Below are 20,333 nucleotides of genomic sequence, written 5' to 3'. Positions count from 1 at the left end.
TAAAACTGCTTAGAAAGTGAGAATAGAATACATCATAAGGCTGCACAGCTGCATTGGTAGTGAACATTGTGTTGCATAAAGTATGTAAGGATGAATTGAAATTTATGTAAGAATTTTCTGGCTCCAACTCTATTAAACTATGCTGCTATTTTAACATTTGTCTGCGGAAGCTGGTTATGTCTGAAAGAAGATGGGGCAAATTTGACATGTAAAAGTTCAATTTCAGAGCTAATTTGCAGCAGAAGGTAAAGATGAAATAGTATTGGAATCATACCAACCCTTTAGAACTAACACTGACTTGTGAATTAAAGTAAACTAAAAAGAATAAGCCTTAATTATGTCCTTTGGTAGAAAGGTGTGTGTGTGTGTGTGTGTGTATGTATGTATATATATATATATATAGATAGAATGGTAGTGCACATGGTTTTTGGTGGTGGTGGTTTCAATTTCAGGGATGTAGAGGAAGGATCTCTGCTCCTGGATGTTGCATATTGAAAATAGGCCTATTAAAACACACACCATAATAAAACCGTTTCCCACTTGTGATGTAGAGTGACAGTATATATTATCTTGATTTAGACTAACTGATCCCTTTAGAAATTTTATGCAGTCAACAAATTAGGGATAAAATTCCCATATCTCTTTAAGATCACTTCTAAAAAGAATATAAATGAAGGAATAGAAATGTCTACTGAATGCATTTTGGGAGAGTTAATTACAAACTGTGTGGTTCAGGGATTTAGTGCAAGACGAGGAAGAACAGTTGATGGAAGAAAGGAAAAAGAGAAAAGAAGACAAGAAAAAGAAGGAAGCTGCTCAAAAAAAGGTATGTGGATCATTTAAGTTTTTTGTTTTTGTTTTTTTTTAAAAGGATTTGGCTTTGTTTTTTTTCTCAGACTAATTTTGCTTTTTGTAGTACAGCTGTTAAAGATAAGCCTATTTTTTTAAATCTAATCATAGCACTTCCAAAGCACAAGGCAATCATCAAGTAACTGTTTTACTGAACATTTTTACTGAATTTGCAGGCATAGTTTCTTCAAAGCTAAATTTCTTGTTTAGATATCCATTTAGCTCACAGATCTTCAGTTGATAGGGACATTTCTGGATGCAAGCCCATGAATACACAATGTGAAGACTGACATAGTATAAAATAGTTGTTTTTAGCTGTTAGCCTTATTTTAATGCATCTGATTAGCCTTCTGTGATGAGTGTGACTCTTCATCACATATGCTTTATCAAAGATGGATAAAATTAAAACACTGGCAGCAGGGAGTGGGGTTTAAGACTAATTATGGTAAAGTGCTTTGAAGATATAAGAGCATTGAATAAATACTAAAAATTATTCCTGAGATATTTTAAAAGAAAAAAACAAAATTACTTTTTGGGTAATGCTAAAACAGTATCCGTCAGTCATTGGTATTTAACATTGTAGATGCCCTGGTTGAAAGGAGCCTGTAAATCTGGTTAAGAACATATCTCCATTTCAGACTTCCAGTTCCTTTAAGGAGACATCTAAAATAAGCCTAGTTCTCAATCTTTTTCTTGATCCTGCTGATTAATGTTAAATGATCAGTTCATACGCAGAAAAATGGCTAGTCAATTCTGCAACCCAGATCTCTTGTCAAAATAATGGGGTTTATCTCATTTACATAAACTAAGTACACACCTAGTTCTGTTATCTCCCCCCCCCACCCCAATCCAGTCCTCTTTTCCTGGAACACTCCTTAGAAGAAATGGGGTATTTGCTTATAACTCAGAATGAGACCCTCTGTAATCTTCATAGCAGTGACAACAAACTGCAAAAGGACTTGCTTCAGTAGTGTACAACTCCATCACTAGTGCTCAATTACAAATGCATAAATCGTTTTCTGTTAGGGTTCAAAATCTTTCAGCAATGCCCTTAACTGGAAAGGAGATTGTCTTTGCTCAGGGGATTTTTGGCTTCACTTTTTTCTGAGATGGTGCTTCATAGACGTCCATGCTGAACACTGCATATTAATATAAGGGCAGGTCTATATTCCTGCTTAAGCCAATCTAATTTGGGTTGCTCAGGGGTGTGAAAAGACACCCCCTCCCACCCCCCGAGTGATGCAAGTACAGTGAGCTAAGCGCTGTCCACACCGGCGCTATGTTGGCTGGAGATGGCTCTCCCTCTGGCATAGCTTCCGTCTCTCGTGGAAGTGGAGTAATTATGCTGACAGGAGCGCACTCTCCCGTCAGCACAGAACGTCTTCACCAGCAGCACAACTACATCGGTACAGCTGTGCTGATGTAACACTTCTAGTGTAGACCTGCCTGTTACCATTGCTGGAATCCTTGCCCCAAAATGTGCTTGGTTGGGGTTTTTTTAGTCTCCAGCAGAAAGCTTGACTCATTCCATGACAAACTATGCACCAGAAAGAATTTTTTTTAAGTGTTTTAAAGAAATGCTGAACATACACAGCCTTGTAACTGAACTTTACTGAAATTCTGTCTAAACTAGTTCCTTTCTCCATGTGGACATGCTGACTATCCTTAAGAAGCCAAAAGATTTCCCCTGCTTTCACTGTAGAAGCAACAGAATGCTAAGTGTTTAGGCTTGATTCTTCAGAAATGTAAGTAGTTTCTCTGTAGGGAGAGCAGTAGAATGTAACTAGCTTGCTTGCGGCCCTGGAGAAGCTCTGGCTCTCTAGACTAGGAAAAAGCAGTTTTTAAAAACGAGTTAAGCAAACGCATTTCAATTAAGTGGTGTCTAACAACGTGCCAGCACATCCTGTACAGACAGGGCTTGACACCTTTAAAAATGTTGGCTGGTTATGATCTGCTTTAGGCTCCCTAGCTAGCATTTAAAAAAAAAAAAAAAAGTAAAACCTTGTCTGTCCTAGGTGCTGACATGTTTTTAAACATGACTTAATTAAAATGTGTGAGCTAACTTAAAAAAAAGTTTTGGCTTTTTAACTCCCCTAAATAGGGCTGATTTAGAGTCAGTTGGTAGCCTTTGCACCCGATCATTGTGGACAGTTGAGTCCAATGCACTACCTATAGAGATGCAAAAATTTGCCTCCTTTGTTTTCCTATTACTGAGCCACTGCTGGAATTGTCAGTTAAAGATCAACTTGAAGCTCATTCAGCAGAGCTGTGGCAGTGATAAAATCCAGCCTCAGGCCTATATGATCTAAGATTTGTAAATCATCCAGCTGGAAATGGTAGTATTTTTACAGAACAGTACTGTCCGAATACTCTATTGCCCAGTCAGTCTGTTTTTGCCGGAGTATAATAAATGGTAACGTCTGTATGAAGTCCTCAGGTCTTCAAGTGAGGTGTTTTGGGGTTGGAGGGCTAGGCTAAGTTGATATAACATTATGGAGTGGAAGACATGTAGAAAGATTTTAATATTGGGTAACAACAAGTTTCCTGACATGTATAATGGGCTGTTTGTTCAGTGTGGAGAAGTTCTTGTTATAGTATCCCTGTTAATTGTCTCAATTGTTAATGGGACAATTTTGTGATGTCTCCATTCAGGTAGAAGTTTTGGTGGGAATGGCAGGGTTTGGGGATGTATTCGAGGAAGTCTTTTTCCCTAATTTCAGTGACTGGGCCCTGGTGGCTGTGATGATTGTCCTAACTTAAGTGAGGTGGGAGAGAGCACTTTCCAACTTGGTAGTAGTAAAAATATTATATCATGGTAGTACCTAAAATCTCCAACCGGGCTTCAGATCCAATAAAACCAGGCTTCAGATCCCGCCGTGTTGAGAACTGTACAAACATGGGAAAAAGACAATCCATACACACAGAGGAGCTTGCAATCTAAAGATGCATACTGACAAAGGGTAGGGCAGGAGGTGGTAATACACAAGCAAATGAATGTGGTGGAGGGGAGAAAAGACACAGCTTTGTTTGATACATGAATTGTATGGGGGGGTTGTTTTTGTTTAATGGATTCAGAGGAAAGGAGTAGGAAAAGACAGAAGAGGAAGAGTTATTACAGTGAGGATGTTACTTGGCTTCAGAAGGGGAAAGGGTCTGTTTCATGCTGCTGTGGAGCACCTTATATGGGAGCTCTACTGTTTTATTACACTTTATATCCATACAAGCATGCTGAGCTCTAGGCACAGAACAATAATTGCACATACAAAACTCAGCAGTTCAAAATTACTATAAAACTTCCTGAGCCATCAAAATAAATTTCTCCTCCAGATTTGACAGCGTACACTTCCTTGCTTTTATCAGTTGTTGGGGGAAAAAAATTAATATGAAGTACAGAATTTGCTAATACTGTGAACTGCTGATTTCTTTAACAGATGGGTGGCCATGATAGTAAAGGGCATTATTAACTTTTCAGTAAAATCAGCTCTCACTGTTTCTTACTGTGCTAATATTTAAACACAATAATGATCAAATCTGTCAAACTTGACCACTTCTCAAGGATTTCATTGCAGAGCACTGTGGTAAGGTCTCATATTACTAAGTCATAATTAATTTTAATGAATATTTTATACTGCAGAACATTTATTGTAACACAACATTTTATGAACACACATGAAAGGGATACTGTGAAGTTAAACCTCAATTCTGCTTTGAAAATATTTTGCTCTCTGTTACAGTAGTCATCTGTGTTACTTGTAAGTCAGAGCTCGGGGTGGAAGGGGGGAACCACTATTTACTTTGTGCTTTTGAGAGCACCTTAGGTACCGTCTTCTCTTGTGTAATTAGACCTGCACATATGGGGGCGCTTCAATACAGCAGCAAGAGAGAAACATTTGGTTATCTCATGATACAATTTATCAACGTAAACCTTTTATCTTGGCCCTTTCTCACAGGTAACTCTAAAGGTAGCTTGTCAAACTTCCGCAGGCTCTTGAAAAGTGAAGATTTTAGATTTGTTCTGCGTGCGTGCGCACGCACACACTCTCTCCTTTCTGAGTTTTTCTGTTTGTTATGATTGGGGATTGTTTAATCTGTTCAGTTTTAATTAGCTAAATTAAAAATTGTTCTACCTCCTATGACTTTTGCCATGCGAATAAATGCTGATAATTTTAACCCATTTTTAAAGGAACGCAGTCTAAACTGGGTTGGATTAGAAATGAATGTGTGATCCATTTGGTCTTGTGTTAGTATAATGTTTTTAAACAGCTTTGCAGCCATAAAGTGAGGGCTGGTGGAAGAGGGGAGATGATCTTCAACTGTCCACTTTAGAAGTACCAAAACATGTTAAAAGAAAAGGCAGGAGTCTACTGTGAGACTATACAGATGCAAGCAAAATATCAGAAAAGAACAATCTGTACAAATTATTAACACTGTTTCTTTTTTGTTGTAGGCCATTGAACAAAAAATCAAAGGTAAGTTACTTTAAAGCTATTTATATTTTGTAGTGTTTGAGTAGGTGTTTTAATTTGTGTTTGAGTTAAAAGGGGTGGGGAGGTCTGAAACATTTTGACTCAGCCTTAAAAGTTAGGGTCTGGGAAAACATAGAGTGCCAATGGTATATTTAGCAGTTTAAAAACAAAACAAAACAGAAAAGGTAATGGAAAATTGTTAATAGTTTGGTATATTCCTTCACTCTTACTCGCCTTTTCTTAATTATTTATACAGCACTGTACATACAAGCAGTGTTCTACTTTATCTTCCTCTCCTTTATTTTTCTCGTCCTCTTTTCCTTTCATTTAAAAAAAAATGCCAAAAAAATTGCATCCTCCTACCAATCCAGCCGTGTTGTAGGTCATGGGATGTAGTTAATCTGTTTGAGGCAGTTCTTCCAAATGTGCTGTTAGTGCAATTGGACATCAGAGTAATAGGCACAGTAATTGCCCATCTATCATTGAAATGACACATCCAGCAGTTTCATCTTGGTGTAACGGGCTCGGATTCCCATGTCCATGAGCTCTAACTTAGCTCAAAAACAAACTGGGAGTATTGTGATTAATTTGAATATTTGTATTATATATTTTGATTCCTTTCAAGTACTTGCTATATTTTTAAGATAAAGAAAATACTTATCTACTTAACTTCCTTTTTCATTCTAATTCAGGTTGTGTTCGTTGTATATTTATGCAGGGGGCTAACATTTGCTAAATCCTTTATCTTTAGAAACACTGTTTCGTTAAATATTAAGCCTTGAGACAAATTACTAGAAATTTTTTAACAGTGAAGTGTGTTAGCTAGTCCTAATAGCTCAAGATCAGGTGGTGAATTCTGCATATAAAGGTGCTTTCTCATCCTGCTGTCTAGTGTATGCAGTAGTAATTACCTGTTACTTTAAGATGAGTTTATATCTAGTTTCCTCAATTTGCAGTGGATTAATTGAGTTGACAACTTGCACAGAAAAGCTAAATTCTGTAGCATAATAGGCTCCTAATACACTAAAGGTTGTGTGGGTAGGAAGTATTTTTTAATGATCTATTAAAAATATATGAAAACTGGTGACAGAAATCAAAGGAATAAAAGTACCTTTACGTTTCACTGTTTTGAGGCAAAAAGAACTTCTACATTGTGTGTGATGGGGGTCTTAATGCACTGTCCTTTCCATTAATTGGAGTTATGAACCTACATTAGGAGACTAACTTCCTTAAATCCTGGATCTGCAGCCATCTTGTGCATCCAGTACCATTGCCTACAGAATCTGGCTCTTAAGGCTTGATCTTGAACTCGTTAGGCAGTGGGAGTTTTGCCATTGACTTCAGTGGGTTCAGGACTGAACACTTAATGAAGATGGCAGACAGGATCGTAGGACTGGAGGGGACCTTGAGAGGTCATCTCGTCCAGTCCCCTGCACTTATGGCAGAACTAAGTACTATCTAGACCAGGGGTCTCAAACTCAATTTACCTTGGGGACCAGTGCCAGTTCTCAAATCCTCCCACTGGGCCAATAATGTCACCGAAGATGGTGTTCAGAAAGAAAACGTTTATATTGTATGATGGTATCTCTGTCCCTCTCCCACAGCCAATGGGAGCTGCGGGGGGCAGCGCTTGCAGCAAACATTGCCAGCAGCATGGCTACATGCATCTCTTCTCCGCGGGCCGCAGTGGGGAGGTTCTTGGGCTGCAGATTACCAGTGGCTGGGACTTTGAGACCCCTGATCTAGACCATCCCTGACAAGTGTTTGTCTAACCTGTTCTTAAAACTCCCCAGTGATGGAGATTCCACAACCTCCCTAGGCAATTTCTTCTGGTCCTTAACCACCCTGACAGGAAGTGTTTCCTAATGTCCAGCCTAAACCGTCCTTACTGCAATTTAAGCCCATTGCTTCTTGTCCTATCCTCAGAGATTAAGAAGAACAATTTTTCTCCCTCCTCCTTGTAACAACCTTTTATGTACTTGAAAACTGTTATGTCTCCTCTCAGTCTTCTCTTCTCTAGACTAAACAAACCCAATTTTTTCAATCTTCCCTCATAGGTCTTGTTTTCTAGATCTTTAATCATTTCTGTTGCTCTTCTCTGGACTTTCTCCAGTTTGTCCACATCTTTCCTGAAATGTGGTGCCCAGTACTGGACACAGTACTCCAGTTGAGGCCTAATCTGCGTGGAGTAGAGCGGAAGAATTACTTCTCATGACTTGTTTACAACACTCCAGCTAATACATCCCAAAATGATTTTGTTTTTTGCAACAGTGTTACACTGTCTACTCATACTTAGCTTGTGATCCACGATGACCCCCCAGATGCCTTTCTGAAGTACTCCTTCATAGGCAATCATTCCCCATATTGTATATGTGCAACTGATTTGTTCCTTCCTAAGTGGAGTATTTTTGTATTTATCCTCACTGAATTTCATCCTGTTTTCTTCACACCATTTCTCCAGTTTGTCCATATCAGTTTGAATTTTAATGCTATCCTCCAAAGCACTTGCAACCCCTCCCAGCTTGGTATCATCTGTAAACTTTATAAGTGTACTCTCTTATTATCTAAATCATTGAAAATATCGATGAGAACCAGCCCCAGAACAGATCCCTGCAGGATATGCCTTTCATATGCCTTTCCAGGTTGACTTTGAATCATTGATAACAACTCTCTGGGAACGGTTTTCCAACCAGTTATGCACCCACCTTATAGTAGCTCCATCTAGGTTGTTTGATACACTAGCATTGACATAAAAAGTTGTATTTTGTATGCGGCTGGTTTTTAAGTTAAACATTTTACCAGCTGTTTAGGTTTAAATGTATTCAGCCATTCAATAATTCCTAAGTCCCTCAGAGGAGGACACTATGTATGTGTACAACACCTAGCCGAGAGAGTCCCTCATCTCGATTGGGACCCTGTAGGTACTCTAATATAAATAAAATGTAAAGTTTGGAAAGTGCTTTGAGATCTTTTTTCCAATTAAATGTGCTGTTGAACTGTCAAACATGGTGATGGTCTACTCTAACTTACACAATAGCCTGGTATAATAGCTTTTATTGCATTTTACTTGTAATGCTATTCTAGGTAAACAAACCTCCCCATTCATCATGAATATCCCATTCAAAAGAAATCTCTCAAACCCCACTTCAGCTATGCAAAGAAAATGGCATCGTACGCTATATGCTAAACCAGTGGCTCTCAAACTTCTTCAGTAGTGCCCCCTTTCACATAGCAAGCCTCTGAGTGCGACCCCCCCCCCTTATAAATTAAAAACACTTTTTTATATATTTAACACCATTATGAATGCTGGAGGCAAAGTGGGGTTTGAGGTGGAGGTTGACAGCTCGTGACCCCCCCCCCATATAATAATCTCGCGACCTCCTAAGGGGTCCCGACCCCGAGTTTGAGAACCCCTATGCTAAACCAAACGTTATACAATGAGTATTTAGCTTGAATTTTGTCACAAAATACCAGCTTCCTAGACTCTTCAGCAAACAAGATGCTGTCACTGTGAATACAAATGTACGTGTGTGCAGGACAGTGCTTTGTAATGTGAAACATTTCCTTTACATATTGTATTTCAAGATACCTAGGTAATATTTCAGTGAAATAGTTTTACAAACTATGCGATTGGATTAAGGCTGATATTCCTGCTGTCACTCGTGCTGTTGAGTCTTCTAGTGCTTTGCAAAATAACAAAAGTTAGATCATCAGTTCAGATTTTTTTCAACTTTTTCTTTAAATTTCCCTGTTTTGTGGAGGGAGTAGGCATAAAACTACTGCTTTTGTTGCAGACTAGGATAAACTCTGGATCACCACTGAAATAGAAAGTGCCTTTAAAAATAACTGGATATGGAATTGAATTCCTTTACTCATATTTCCTACCTTTGAAACTTCTCATTCATCTGTTCTCTGTGAAACAAAACTGTCCATGCTCTCAGAAGTTTTGTTTTCCACTTATATTACTGCTTTACCTTAATGGAAAACTGTTATATTAGCTTTTAAAGCTTATAAGTAGAAAAAAGAAAAAATTGAACTGAGCTATGAATACTTGCTGTTAAAACTACCTATATAAATGCCTTATAATTTACCTTTCTACGGATTTGCAGGGGTTAATGAATTGGCAAACAGTTAGATATTTTCCAGATCAGCTAGCTGAGCTTACAGCTGCAGCCATTTTTCCACAACGAAAATTCTAGCATTACATCTTACGTGTGTCAGCTTGAAAGCCAGACTTCCTCTGTTTGCCCTTCAGCATTCCAGAACTGACAACTCTTTGGGGCATGACATGCAAGGAAAGTGTATTACCGTACATTTTTAAGTGGTCAGCTTAAGCAGTAATAAGAAAAGAACACTTAAATGACAGTTTGGTGCTGCTCTTTGTGTGTTTTAGTCGTTGATTTGATCTATGTAAACTGATTTTGTTTGAGTGAAACTGTTCTCCATCTGCATTAAAGTTCAAACAGCTGCCATTTTTTTATTGGGGAGGGGGGGGTTGTCACTGGGCCCCTACTCCAGGAGGAGTTGGCAAGCAGTACTCTTGTAGCAGTAAAATGACACCATGCTTCTCCTCCATTTTCTAATGAAATCTGCAGAGTGGGAAAGCAACACAAGTTGGAAGCGTCTTTCTTTGGAATCTCTCTGTAAACTGTTGTTTCTGTCACGGTCGTGCTGACTGTAACTTCAACTTCCACTGCTTTGTGGGTTTTCAGCAGGTTTGTTTATGAAAATGTCTGTCCTTATATTATTTTGTAATTTTGCTGCTGCTTGTCAAGAAAATTAGGAGTAATACAGTGTAAGTCCATTAACAAAGTTGACTTTAGGGTGATGTAGAGCAAAATACTGATGTGCTAAACAATATTTTATCACTGTTTTTTAAGTGTTAAATTAGAGAAATAGATTATAACACATTTCTGGGATTTAAGGGGTATTGGAATTTATAATAGTCGTATTGGAGCAATAAAAGTTTAGTTAAAGTGAGATATTAGCAACAGAGCTAGTTTAATCTTCTGAGAAGTTGCTGATTATAAAATACAATTGGAAAGAATTAACAAATTGTGTGATTTCTTCCCTCTCCTCCCCCCACCGCCCGTCACTTAGTTAAGATAAATGGTTGTATAGGGCCTGAAGACGTCAATAATACATTTGATTAAGTTGAAAATAACTGAAACTTTAAGTTGCATCTTAAAGCATATTTGACTGTAGACAGTAGAGAAAACATGGCTCAAACTAAAAATGTTTTACCTGAACATTAGTTGCATTTTATTGAATTTGTCAATCTTTACACAAAGAATGAATCATTCTGTTACTGCTTTTATCTACCAAGTAAATATATTTCTTGTGTTATCTGTATGTAATTTTTTATTTGTTTAGAAAAAGTACTGTTCATACTGTAGCTATTTGGGGTTTATTTTACTAAAAGGGATCTCATTTACTAATATGCTCTATCATTTTATAGTTAACAAATGAATGAGTAACCAGGAATTAGTTCAATTAATTAAGATGTACTTACTGTGCTTTACAGGGGCTTAAATAAGGAAAGTTAGGAATGAATGTTGCTTTGTTGCCGTTCTGCTCTGGAGTGATTTTTTTCTAACTCCAGTTCTCTTCCATTGGAATGTCATATGTAAATGATTTGTATTTAATCTGCAAGGAATAATTCTACTGTGGAAGGAATACTAGGTGAAGTGAAAATTATCATTTTATTGAGCACCAACAAGACATTATGTGCTGTAATAAAACAGTCCTTGCACCAAGGAGTTTACAGTATAAATAGAAAGACAGTATAATTCATACAAACAATACCAGGTGACCAAAAATGGATTAAAACTAAGCAGTGCAGTTATTTATAAGTACTTTGGTGGTGGAGTAATGCTGGTAGACTGTATGGAAGTAGTGTGTTTGTTTTCATTTACTGATGTCAACAGACTTTTTTAGATCAAGCTTAAAGTACGGTTTTTTAACTTTAAAGATTAGACATTATGACCAGTTGCATCAAAAGGTATATTGATAAAATGTAGATTACTAGAAAGTTAAATAACAGAAGACTTGTGGGTGGTGAAATGGAGTTTGGTATATGAAAGACCAGCTCTTTAAATGTCTGAGTTGCATTAGTAAATGGACTAAAGTAGTATGAAGTTTTTTTAAAATAACTTCTGCATAATTATAAGTAATTTATATTAATTATAATGCAGATTTACCAGTAAGAAAAATTACTGGTTTAGAAGTGCAGAGAGGAATATAGATTTTTTTTTTTCCTCTATTGCATCATAGAATATCAGAGTTGGAAGGGACCTCAGGAGGTCATCTAGTCCAACCCCCTGCTCAAAGCGGGACCAGTCCCCAATGTTTGCCCCAGATCCCTAAATGGCCCCCTCAAAGATTGAACTCACAACCCTGGGTTTAGCAGGCCAATGCTCAAACCACTGAGCTATCCCTCCCCTCCTAATCATTTTAGATTGTATTTCATTAATGTTAAGATTTAAAGAACAAAGCAAGAGGAATATGCTAGAAAGGAATAGATTGGAAATATGTTCAGAATTTTTGAAGGCATTGAATTGTACTTTTGAACATTAAATGCATTTGATCATAGGTCATTCATACACTGTTGAATGTGTGCAGGTGAAATGTCATTAAGGATCTGAATTCAGTAGCTTTCTAAAATAGGTAACAGAACTCTTACATCAGCAGAATCTAATACTGTGTTAGTCATTTTATCCAACTTACTGGTTTGTCTAATTACTTGTGAATATCTTCCCTATCCAGGCTTCTATGCATTAAATTGACTTATGTCATGGCCATTCTTCTACCTAATTCTGTCCCCCTCCATTCAGCTGTGAAATAGAGTAGAACTGGATCACTGCTGTAGCAGAGCAGTGGAAGATGGTGGTACTGTGGTGGTGTACATGTTTGTAATCACCTGAAATAGCGTATCCCTCTCTCTGCCCTGGAAACTTATACCAAGGATTTATAACGATCAGACCTCCATTGGAGAAGAAATCGCGTACATGCTCCAAATATCCCTTATATACAAAATCTTTCTTTGGGCTTTGTCATTTTTTCCGTAGACTGAAAAACTGATCACTGCAATTCTTGGCGCTAAGACAGGTGGGTGCTCCGTTAACACTTGGGTAACAGATTTGATCCCACAGGACACACATTTTTGTAAGGAGCATGGAATTGTGTGCGCCTTTCTTGAGGGATGTGTATTTTTTACCTAATCATGTTAAAAGCAACAGTCATATTCCCTATATTGGAACTTTTTTTTAAAACAAAGCTTCAGGGAGCTGGATTTTGCTTAGATTTTTCTAAGACCAGACCGTTGTATTCACTTGCATTTGTACCTGAAAGTGAATGTTGTTGTTTGATTTTCATGTTTTGTAATTTTTTTTCATTTGACCATTTTGTTCTTGCTTCTAGCACACTAGGGAATTGTTTAATGAAACACAAAAAGAAATGGTTTAGGAAATGCTGCTACAATCAAAAGCCTAGAGTATGTTAAAAGCATACTAATGTGCAGAGTTACTATTAAAGGAAGATAAACAAAACTTTATAGTAACTCAAGCTTAATTTTAATAGGACCCGAAACACCCAACAATCACACACTTAGCCGTAGGAGTGCCTTACAGTTTTAATTGTACCTTCAGAACCTGGCTATTGAGACAATAGTTGTGCAAGCATTTTTTATAATATTGTTTAAGGTTAAGCTTTTCAAAGTTAACCTTGCAGCTCCCATTAATTTCAAGGACACTTGTGGTTAAATTCTCCAGTCAGCTCTGAAAATCACAACCTAATATCCTTCTGTACGTACTTTATCAAAGAAAAAGTAAACTGAACATGTGCACAATTGTGTGTGATCATTGCTATATATAGTGGACTTGAAAAAAGTGTGTTACAGTGACAACAATAGAGTTGGTTTAAACTTTTTTAAATTGTGCGTGCTCTCTAAACGTAATTACTATAAAGCATTCCACACCTTTAGAGTATTTGTGTGCTTTAGTAGACCAGGCCCAACCAGGTACTCCATCCTGTACCTTTCTGGGTTTCATTTAATTTGTTTGTGTTTGTACTGGTGTGATGGAGCAACTAAACAGGTAGCCATGAATGCTGTAATCACCTGTTTATTCACAGTTCATGTGTGGTGTATACACCCACACACAACCTTTGCAAATTCTTTGGCCTCAATCACACCTAAAAATGGCCGTGCTGTCAAGGTTATGAAAGGTAATTCTGATTTCATTTAAGCTGAATGCTTGGCATTTCATCCGTGGAGGCAAGCAAGCAGTCATGTCAAATGGTGCATGGTATTTATGCTATCACTTTCTACTGATAATGGACTGGGTGAAGACTTTGGATGTCAGGATTGACAAGACAGGCGAGTGTTAACCACTCATTCTCTTTGTTCCTAGCCTTGCCTTGTGTTCTCTTCTATCTTGACTTCATAAAAGATATGTACACCAAGGATTTTTTAAATTTCCCACTGTAGGAAATAATGCAACCCAGATTTTTTTAAAGTTGTTTTAATTTTTTGGGAAATGTAGTTTTGCTTCAGTTGCTAAAACAGACTTGATCTGTTGAAGTGCTAATCCATCAAAAAAGTTAGGATCTTTGTAAGGAGTGGTAATAAAAGACTTGAGCTGGGATAATTTGTTATGAGTTTATAGCCAAACCTGCTATTACTAGTAATACCAATTCTAGAAAATAGTGTATGCATATGTGCATATAGCAAGGCTTATAGTGGAAACTGGGTTGCAGCTTTAACAGGAGCAAATATTGCCATTCCATAATCTGTACCCTACCCAAAACATGTTTGTTTCTTTTCGAGTTTTGAAAACTATTGTACCTGTGATTAATTTTCTTCAACTTTTATCTTTTTTTTTTTCTTTTCTTTTTTTTTGGTGTGGGTTAGTGCCAGAACAAACAAAGACCAGTGTAAGCCAGCCTCAGCCGGTCACCTCTAACGTCACTTCCACAGCAACCAGCACTAATAATAATGCCAAGCGGGCCACAGCCAACAATCAGCAGCAGCAGACCTTGCCTCGATACCCTCCTCGTGAAGTACCACCGCGATTTCGACACCAGGAACAGAAACAGCTTTTAAAGCGAGGTCAGCAGTTACCAGTGATAGCTGCAAACCTGGGATCCACTCCTAAAGTATTAAACAGCCAATCAGGAGGCAGTGCTGTCACAAGTAAACAACCGGTGACCAACGGAGAAGTGCCGAACAGCAGCAGCAAAAAACAGTCAGGTGAGAGAGGAAGTTACTTATTTTCAGTGAGGTTAGATATTTTATTAGTAACTAGATTAGAATGATTGAATTGGTACAACACAGAATCCATTTTAGGGTAAATGAACAGAGTTCTCCAGTGTCTGTTGTTCATGTTAAGCGTTAACTTTAAAACATGGTCTCCTGTGCTCTATCTTCCTTTTAACTGAATCTCTGATCATTCCCAGCTCATCTTAGTTATTGATTAATGCAGTTTCTGTACTATACAGATGCATATCTACCTTTGAACAATATAGGTTTAAGTTTAGGTGAATATTAATATCCTTTTTCTAGATCCCCATCTTGATCAGAAAGGTCTCTTTAAAGGGAACCCCTTTACGTAAAGACTCTGCCACAAGTTTGTGCGTTAGAGCTATGTCCAATATTCAGGAATCTGAATAGCATCCTCAAAATAAGCTTCTTGTTTCAGATCCAGTGACATCACCTGGAATTTCTGGGTGAAAAAAATCAAAGCCATTATTCTGATAAGGTTTGTTTTGCTAAAGAGATTAGATTTGTTCATGTACCCCAAGTAGAGCCTTGCACAGATACAGATTTATATCCATGGATATAAATCAGCATCCGCAGAACCGCAGGGCTCTCCCGAGAACTGCAGCGGTGAAAGGAGCCGAACACGGGTGCCGCCGCTCCCAGGAGCCAGCACCCTATGCTGGCAACTTCTCCATTGTGGCTGTACTGTCCTCACCCAGCCCACTGGGCGGGCACCAGGCTCACTGGCAGCTGTCCCTCGTCGCACTCTTGTGTTCGGACGGCATGCACGCCCCCAGACAGGAGACACCGACAGCTGAATGGAAGTGAGGGGAATGGGTCTGCGGGCAGTACAGCCATGCCGGAGGAGCTGCTGGCGCAGGGTGTTGGCTCCTGGGAGCGGCAGCCCCATGTTCTGCTCCTTTCGCTGCTGCGGTTCCATTGATACCAATTTATGGATATCTGCATGGATATATGCATGTGCGGATATACATTTGTGTCCATGCAGGGCTCTAACCCCAAGTATTGTCTCTGCTGACAGAGTATCTTGGCCTCTTCCAGGATCTGCTTCTCTGGGATCTGAGAGGAGAATGACTGCTGTTCATATCAGTATTTTCTCTTTTTGCATAAACTCTTTACTCTGATCCTTCTTCGTCCTCGTTGGCTTGAGCAACCTACCCTTCAAATACTTTCACAACAGTATAATAAAGAGTTCATATGTTGGATGTATAAGGTATACATTTTTAACAGTGACAGCAGTTAACCATTGGAACATTTTACCAAGGGTCATGGTGGTTTCTCCATCACTGACAATTTTTAAATCAAAATTGAATCTTTTTCGAAAAGACCTGCCCTAGGAATTAATTTTGAGTCAGTTCTATGGTCTGTGTTGTACAGAATGTCAGACTAAATGCTCACAATGGTCCCTTCTGACCCTGGAATCTATGAATAAGTTTGCAATTTTAATGAATGAACTAGGTTATAATTTACTGATCTTTTGTTAGTAAGATAAAGGTAATGTATTCTTGACTGGAAAGAAATAACTCAATTCCAGGAATTTCCAAAGCATCTTGGTATTCCACGCTCAGCCATCATCATCTTCATAAGTGTGTGTGTTTCTTAGGCTGGTTTTTGTAGCTGCATTTAGTTTTTTGAAAGACATTTAGCATTTATGATACAACTGTTTCACCTGAGCCATCTAAACTTGGCTGTAATTTATAGTATTTCTTAAGATCACTGATGTGTGGCGCTACAGAGGATATGATGTAAAGCATTCCCGTTACAAAAAGGTGATTTTCCTTTTTAAAAGAATTCTTGAGGAAAACCTCGATACTTTGCTCCATTTTATATCCTTGAACTCATCACAGAATCTAGAAGGTAGCACTATTTAAAATGAAGGTAAACTGTTGGGTATGTTGCTGTCAAACACTATACAAATGCATATCTAAACTAAAATAGTATGGATTGTTGGATGGCTTTTTTTTAATCTGGGTAGTAATTTCTTATATTGGGGATTATACTCTTCAGTTTTGTGTTTGTAACAGAATGAGCACAGTTAACCAGGTTTTAAAAAAAACAACTAGTTTTTTACAGATAAAGTTTTTTTCCATAGGTTTATTGTCTGTTGATCTAGACTTGTGGCCTGTGATGTCAAAGAAAGATTCACGTGTAGTTTATTAAAAATTTCTCCCTCAAGGCAAACTGTTAGAAACTGGTTACATATGTTGTGAGTATTACATTCCAACACAGTCTTATACAGACTCTTATTTATTTTTCTTCTCATGTGGTTTATAGGATTCCAACCTGTGGAAAATATTTATTTACAGCTAAGTGGACACTTCTTCTCTTTCTGGCTTTGTTTATTGTAATACTGAGCACTTACTAGTATGGCTGAGTAATCTCTGAGCTAGAAGATCCTGGTTTCTTCCCCCAGTAGTGACACAGCAGTGTTGTATTAAGGGTATGAGCTGCTGCTATTCTTTGAATGAGATGTTAAATCTAGGTCCCTCCTGATTCTTTCATTGTCCAGATGGTCAATAAAAGGGCCCATGGAACTTTTCCGGAGAGGAGAGAATAATCCAGTTGTCTTGGCCATCCTTCTTCCATTTCTCAAAACAGGCTGTGTGAGCTGTTGCACTCAGACAGTCACTGCGTTACCGGATTCCTTGTCACTTTGCATTTTAGTCTCATGGAATTGTCACGTGTGAGAGTCAGAATGGGTCTATAGTTAATTACCCCCATCTGTGCCACATGCCTTTTGTGTGACCTAAGGTTTCATTTCCTCATGTATGAAGTAGGGATAATGTCCAGAGGGTGGAGGTTTAATGTTCGTAAGGTGCTTTGAGATCTGTAGATGAGATGATAAAGTACAAAGAATGGATTGCAATAAACAGTGTAGCGTAGAGCATGCTTTGGAGACTACCATAGTTTGGCTGCATAAGAGCTACTTGAAGATGTCACTTGCTGCTATCATACCTGAAGAAAACTGATGCGAATAATCTGCTAATCTCCATGTTGTTTTGCTACTTCCCTCTTCTCCTTCCCCCAGCCATCAAAAAAGATCTTAGGTCCGCTCACCAGTACTAGTATCCCATTCCAGAAATTAAAGATATCAGAACATCAGGAAAGTAAAGTAATCTCTTAAAGTCCTTCGCTTTTAAAAGAACGTCTTTGTGCAGATGAGATGTTCAGCAAAGAATTCTGCACTTCACTAGGAGACGAGAGGTTAGTAAAGTCAAGAAGAATGTCCAAGCCTTGAAACCCATCCTAATGCATATATTGCTTTCATCAAGATTTGCATAAGACTCATGGAACCTTCTTCCACCAAATGCACCCTGCTTACCTCTTTCCAAAAGATACGATAATGTCCCTTTAGTACATTCAGTAGCCCAGATGGTAAGACCAAACAAGCAGGACGAGATAATATGCAAACCTGTAACCTATTTGAAAGAAGAACGAGGCACCTTAGAGACTAACAAATTTATTTGGGCATAAGCCTTTGTGGGCTAAAACCCACTTCAAATATTTTCCACTGCGTGCATCTGATGAAGTGGATTTTAGCCCACGAAAGCTTATGCCCAAATAAATTTGTTAGTCTCAAAGGTGCCACATGTACTCCTTGTTCTTTTTGCTGATACAGACTAACATGGCTACCGCTCTGAAACCTATTTGAAAGAGTGTACCATATACCCTGATGGCATGGCTCCAGCAACTGTTTAACAAGAACACCAGGGATTGGTACTGTCCTGAGGTTGTAAAGTCCTTCACACATCTACAGAAGTGAAGATATTTTCAGTCAATGGAGTGAATATCCACATCCTGCTCTAACAACTTTTACCCTGTGATGTTCTGAAAACACAAATTATGTCAATACAGAATGAGACTGTGGATGGTGAACAAAGCACCTGTGATTTAAATAGGCTTGCAAGAGATTCAGAAGAAAAATAAAAGCTGGCAACTAATTTGTGTATAATTGATGGGCTTTTTCTAATGTGTGAACAATATGAAAAACCCCTGCAAAACCATAAAAATGAGGGAATTAAGATTAGAGTTGAAAACTCTCTCCCTAACTCACCTCATTTTGTACAAGTTTTGCAAACTGATATTCACAAATTAAAATAAATAGAACTTTGTATTCTATGTGCTTGTATCCTCTCGGCATTTTAAGGTGAGGTTAGAATGGAGCTGTCAGATATCTGAATCTTGACTCTGAGTGTCTGTCAGATGCCCAACATCTAAATACATGCTTTTTGTGAGTTATTCCTAAAGCAAATTTAACCTCTTGTTTTTTAGGTTCTCTGTAAAGGCCAGGGAAGGCAGATTAACAATTTATGCTAATATTGATTTCCCTGGCCAGTGTAGACTGATCGTAAGTTTTCTGGACTGGGCATCCTTAACTAATATTTATCTGCAATAAAAGGTAGTTTATTGCCTATATTCCCTGTGGACCCACACTTCTCCATTTTGAAAATTAGTCTGTTTTGTTTAACTGTAAAGCTAGTTTGGGAAGGTCCTAATAGCTCTACAAGTAGATGTTATATTTGTACTCTGAGAACATGTGGTGAATCCTTTTTCCTCAAGTCTTCCTAATGGAGCTAACTTATGGAACACTCTTAAGGCTGAAACCAAGGGAAATGCTTTCTGAGATCTGTTTACAGCTAGCTCTTGTTTATGAGAATATATTCATGCCAGTCTAAATAGTTTTCTTTATCAAAACTTTGCCCCATTTGTAAACCATGTGAGGTAGATCTTCAGAATAAATCCTTCCTCTTTTGTTTTCTGCCATGACAACCCAGTCTTCTATCTTGACGATCTTGAAATCTTCATTAGTTTGTAATATGAACCAAAGTGATAAGCAGATAGTTACTAGACCACTAACTGCTTGCTACAGTGAGCTGTATATATGGCTATTACAAATTATTTAAACCTGTGAGGCACATTAAGAGGTACTTCCCTGGAGAGCAACGGATTAGAAGCCATCAGGATCTTGGCTCTAATCCAGGCTGAGTTACTTTGAGTCTTTGTCTGATTTTGGGTAAGTCTCCTTTTTTCCTTGTGCCTTGACAATGCCACTGTAAAATTGTATTAAAACAGGAGCATGCAGAAACAATATGTGATTCAAGTTGCCCTAGGTAATTTGCTTAAAAAAAAAAAAAAAAAAGAGGGGTTGGGTTTGAAAAGTTCTTAATAATCATGGGGCTCAAATTAATTTGGGAAGCCTTCTAAATCTGAAATGTAATAGATTTTAGAGAGTAAGGAGGAAGCAAGGGGGATTTAAAAATGTAACACTGTTTGATTGCATACATTGTCAATAGCAAATGTTAATCTGTTGCTGGAGGCAGAAGCTAGCAAAAAAATGTATGTAGTGTTTAGAAGTTTGGTTTAGTCAGCCCATCCAAAACAAACTTGGCTAGGTCCTATGGTGCAATACAAATTTATAGTAAACCAAGAAGCAAAATATGAGCAGATAAAGGGCTTTCATCTGAAGAATAAATCATACTGTCCAAGGATATTGCGAGATAATTAGATTAATAGTGAGACCAGGGATGGGCAAGGGCAGTGGTTCTCAATCAGGGGTACACATGTCCCTGGGGGTATACAGAGGTCTTTCAGAGGGTACATCAACTCATCTGGATATTTGCCTGGTTTTACAACAGGCTACACAAAAAGCATTAGCGAAATCAGTACAAACTAAATTTTCATATGCCCACACAATGAGAAAGTAAGCATTTTTTCAGAATAGTGTACTGTGACACTTGTGTTTT

General features: G+C 38.1%; 1 protein-coding gene across 8 annotated transcripts in view; it reads left to right on the top strand.

Moving 5' to 3' along the window:
* TNRC6A (trinucleotide repeat containing adaptor 6A) overlaps positions 1 to 20,333 on the top strand; it is a 178,794-nt gene that overhangs the window by 127,791 nt on the left and 30,670 nt on the right. For all 8 annotated transcript variants that reach the window (XM_084642247.1, XM_084642246.1, XM_084642248.1 and 5 more), the window contains exons 4-6: positions 736 to 826; positions 5,297 to 5,318; positions 14,224 to 14,562. In XM_084642247.1, the coding sequence (XP_084498373.1) occupies positions 736 to 826; positions 5,297 to 5,318; positions 14,224 to 14,562 (452 nt within the window). The remainder of the gene's footprint in view (positions 1 to 735; positions 827 to 5,296; positions 5,319 to 14,223; positions 14,563 to 20,333) is intronic.

This window comes from Lepidochelys olivacea (assembly GCF_965140295.1).
Source record: "Lepidochelys olivacea isolate rLepOli2 genome assembly, chromosome: 10".
NCBI lineage: Eukaryota > Metazoa > Chordata > Testudines > Cheloniidae > Lepidochelys > Lepidochelys olivacea.
This window is presented reverse-complemented; position numbering and strand designations above follow the sequence as displayed.